The 4,130-nt window shown below is 68.0% G+C and overlaps 1 protein-coding gene across 1 annotated transcript; it reads left to right on the plus strand.

Annotated features, from left to right (window-relative positions):
• Window positions 1-1,464: 1,464 nt before the first annotated feature.
• Window positions 1,465-3,254, plus strand: LOC123778763 (paraneoplastic antigen-like protein 8B). Its single transcript, XM_045776341.2, has 2 exons — window positions 1,465-2,933; window positions 2,990-3,254. The coding sequence occupies exons 1-2, from the start codon at window positions 1,465-1,467 to the stop codon at window positions 3,252-3,254; spliced, it is 1,734 nt and encodes a 577-aa protein (XP_045632297.2).
• Window positions 3,255-4,130: the final 876 nt, after the last annotated feature.

Below are 4,130 nucleotides of genomic sequence, written 5' to 3' on the forward strand. Positions count from 1 at the left end.
CCAGCCCTGTGTCCATCCCTGGCTCCTACCTGGTTCACCTCCATTTCTCTTTGGGGAACCCCCTCCCCTACCACCTCACGCACCCAAGCCTGGCCAATCGAGCACTCACTCCCTCTCCAGTCACTCTGATTGCCAGCAGCACCTCCAGTTCCAAGGCTGGGGCAGCGCTCGCAGGGACAAGACGAGGGTCTTCTTCATTTCTTCCTGGCACACCACCCGCCATAGGTTCTTTCTTCCTTTTTTTAAAAAAAATTAATTTATTTGAGGGGGGTAGGAGCAGAGGGAGAGGGAGAGAAGCAGACTCCCCACTGAGCGTGGAGCCCAAATACAAGGGGCTCGATCTCACGACCCTGAGATCACGACCTGCGCCGAAATCAAGAGTCGGACGCTCCACCGACTGAGCCCCCCAGGCGCCCCTTGCCATAGGTTCTTGAGGCTTCTCCGGGGACCCCAGGTCTCATACCAACAGGGGGCTAGGAAAGGCAGTCTCACTGCCCCTCCCCCGCACCACCCCCAGCGCACCCATCCGTAGGCAAGTTGTCAGTCACAGTGTTTGCAGGACAAACCCACACTTGGGCAGCCTGACGCTCAGCCACCCGGGCGTCTCAGGAGAAAGAAATTGCTGATTTGGGGTCGCCCGGGTGGCTCACTTGGTTAAGCGTCTGCCTTTGCTCGGGTCCTAATCCCAGGGTCCTGGGATCAAGCCCAGCATCGAGCCCCTGCATCAGGCTCCTGCCCAGCATGAAGTCTGTTTCCCCCTCTCCCTCTGCCTGCAGCTCTCCCTGCTTGAGCAGAGTCCCCCCCCCAATTAAAGCCTGGTTCCCTGAGATTGGTCCCGAATTCGTGAGACCTAGTTCTCTGGGTGAGACCTTCCTCCGTGAATCATGAAAGGTCCCAGCGAGCTCCTTCAAAGAAATGCTCAGCCCCTGGCAACACCCTCAAAATGGTTGCCATGGAAACTCCAATAGCCAATGGGGGAAGAGGGATGTCAGCACCCAGGAGCCCAAGCCCACTGCCCACACTAGGGTTGGCAGGGAGAACCCACCAGGAGGAAGAGGAAGGGGGCGCACATTCACACTTGGCTGGAGCAGGAGACCAGTGATCCTCGACCAGAGATCCCCAGCAGTTGGTGGCAGTGGGGGGAGGTGGAGGGAGCTGTCGCTCCCAGAGGGATTCATCCTGCCTGGTTTCCCAGCCAGGCCCACAGCAAGAAAGGCCAAACCAGCAAGCAGACGCGTAAGCCCCCTGCGGGTTCTCCAAGGGCCCAGAAGAGTGGGCATTAGGACAGGCTGCTACAGCAGGAGCCCTGACCCCAGAGCCCCCAGGGACCTGCCACATTCCCCTGAACCTGGAGTCCAAGGCTGTGGCGCTGTTCCAAGGCGGGATCTGCGCGGGGCGCCGCAGCGCACGTCCTCCCCAGGCTTCCCTGCGCCCCGCCCTCAGCGCCAGGCGGCCGGCGGCACCATGGCCCTGAGCCTTCTGCGGGACTGGTGCCGGGGGCTGGATGTGGACATGCACCGGGCCCTGCTGGTCACCGGCATCCCGGAGGGCCTGGAGCGCGCGGCCATCGAGGCCGTCCTGCAGCCGGCCTTCCAGCCCCTGGGCACCTTCAAGCTGTGCAACACCGGGGCCTCGAGGGACCACAAGGCCAAGGCCGCCCTGGTGGAGTTCGTGGAGGACATAAACCACGCGGCCGTCCCCTGGGAGATCCCGGGCAAGGACGGTGTCTGGAGGTTCGTGTGTCAGGACCCCGCGGAGGACCCAGGAGTCCTGAGGCAAATGAGACGCCTCGTGCTGGGTGAGAGGCCCTCGCAGGCTGCAGGGCCCTGGGTCCCCGGGGACAGGCTCCCCTCTCTGGCCTCGGAGTACTGGGCCCTGGGCTCAGAGCCCACAGCCAGGAGAGCTGGCCCACCTCCTAGGAGGGGCCGCCGGGCTCGCAGACACAGAGCCAGAGGCACCAGGTGGGCCCTGAAGGGCCAGAAGCCCGAGCGAGGGGGGTGGCCGCCCACGTGGGCCAGGAGGGAGTCGGACACCTCTTCCGAGGGCAGCCTGGGCATCGTGCTGGAGGAGCTGGACCAGGACGACCTGAGCGCCGACGAGGCGCCGAGCGCGCTGTCAGCCACGCTGCACCAGGCCGCCAAGGAGCTCGGCAAGGAGTGGGCCCTGCAGAGCGGCGCGGCCACGGGAGAGGGGCCCCGCGAGTTCTTGGCCCTGGTGACGCTGACGGACAAAGGCAAGCGGGAGCCCACGGAAAAAGAGCCCCCGGGGCCCTCGGCCCTCAGCCTCGACGGCGGTGGCGGCGGCAAAGCCGGGAGCGGCGTGCCCGACTTAGTCGCCCTGCTTGCTGTGCGAGACGTTGGCGACGAGGAGCCCGCCGACGGCGACGCTCCAGAAAGCGAGTCGCAGCCGAACGGGGAGCCGGGAGACGAGGGGCTGGACAACCCCGAGTTTGTGGCCATTGTGGCCTACACGGACCCGTCGGACCCCTCGGGCCGCCAGGAGCTGCTCAAGATCGCTTCGGTGGTCGAGTCCCTGGGCTGGAGCGCCACGAGAGACCCGACAGATGCCCTCGGCGAGGTCCTGTTCGTGCTGGCCCAGGACACTGGGGGAGCGCGCGTGAAGGTGGAGGAGGCCGGCCGCCGGGTGGACGCCCTGGTGCTGCGGACAGCCACGGACGGCGGGGGCGTGCGGGAGTGCATCTGCGCCCTGGCCGCGCCCGGGCCCCGGGCCGCGGGCAAGAGAGCGCGGCGAGGCCTCCTGGCGGGCTGGGGCGACGGCGAGGGGGGCCTCCTGGAGCTCGTGGCGCTGCTGGCAGCGCGGGACACGGCGGGGGCAAGCGCCCGGGCAGGAGGGAGGGGCGGGCGCGCCGGGGGCCGGCTGGGCGAGGTGCTGGCGCTGCTGGCGGCGGGGGCGGCGCAGAGCCGGAGTCGGAGGCCGAGCCCCGGGCGTCCGGGAAGGCGCGGGCCAAGGGGGCCCGCACGGCCTCCAGGGCCCTGGGGGTGGCGGCCGCGGCCCCGGCACCGTTGGGCTCCCGCCGACGCCGAGGGGGAGGTGGAGGAGGCGGCCGGCGGGCTGTCACTCCCGAGACGCGGGCTAAGGAGCAGGCGGCGGCGCACCAGAAAAAGAAGGGGCGCGCGGACGCGGGGGTCCACGTCCAGGCCGGCGAGGCCAGGGCTCAGCCGTCCCCCGGCTGCGAGTCGTCCCTCGGGAGGAAGGCTTGTCGCGGCGGGAGGCTGTCCCCCAAGTGCCGCTAGGGGAAACCGGAGCCGCGCGGCCGCACCCGGGGCGCTGCCCCCGCCCCCCTGCGGCTGAGGCGGCCCCCCGCCCGCCGCTTCACAGCGCCACCCCAGCTCTGCTGAGCTGCCCGCCTCCCGCCTCCCCAGCCCCTCTCAGTCCCTCCTTTGCAGGTGGGGGGAGCGATCCCCAGGGAAGCGGGGGAGAGGTGCGGACACCCCGGAGGCAGCAGCCCCAGGTGATTGGACGGTGTGTTGGGGGCCCACTCAGGGGGCTGGGCTTTGGGCAGCGCCGGGTTAGCTCGCGGGTGAGCGTGGCGGTGGCCATGGGGCAGTGGGGAGGCCCGCCGTGCCAGAGAGTTCTTTCAGGCTGTCTGCGAGGCCCCCATCGTTCCAGACACCTGCTTCTGGCCAGCGTCTGTGGGCCACTGTCCCCCTGCCCCAGTCTCATGGGGCCTGGGGTCTGGGATGGAGCCTGGGCCACCCAGCTGGGCAGTGGGTGTCTGCGTGTAGCAGGAGGCCTGAGCTGGTCCTCCCTGCTTGGGGGAGGAGATGATTCCAGAAAGAGGGCAGCTGAAGGGCAGAGGGGACAGCTCCTAGGGGAGGAGAGAGGTCCTCTGAGAGAGGAGGGAGGACAGGTGGGGAAGGGTGGGGGCTGGGGAGGAGGAGGAGGCGGGAGAAAGGGGAAAGCACCAGCCCTGCCCCCTCAGGTGCTGCGGAGACAAGGGACCCAGCTCCTCAAGGCCAAGGCCACTGTCCACAGGCTGAATCTGTCACTCAGGCTGCCCAGGGAGTTCCAAAAACCGGAATTACTTGCCACCATTTTCAGTCACATAAACTCCAGATTTCTGGCTTCCCTCAATGGCAGTGCAGGGCAGGGCACCTCCCACAGGCCTG

This window comes from Ursus americanus, chromosome 21 (assembly GCF_024610735.1).
Source record: "Ursus americanus isolate L20-20 chromosome 21, mUrsAme1.1.p, whole genome shotgun sequence".
In the NCBI taxonomy this organism is placed as follows: Eukaryota; Metazoa; Chordata; class Mammalia; order Carnivora; family Ursidae; genus Ursus; species Ursus americanus.

What these genes read in the sequence shown, in the direction of transcription:
- LOC123778763 (XM_045776341.2), top strand. Translation starts at nt 1,465, where the DNA reads ATGGCCCTGAGCCTTCTGCGGGACTGGTGCCGGGGGCTGGATGTGGAC. An exon ending in GCGCAGAGCCGGAGTCGGAG is followed by an intron (nt 2,934 to 2,989) that starts GCCGAGCCCCGG and finishes CACGGCCTCCAG; the next exon opens with GGCCCTGGGGGTGGCGGCCG.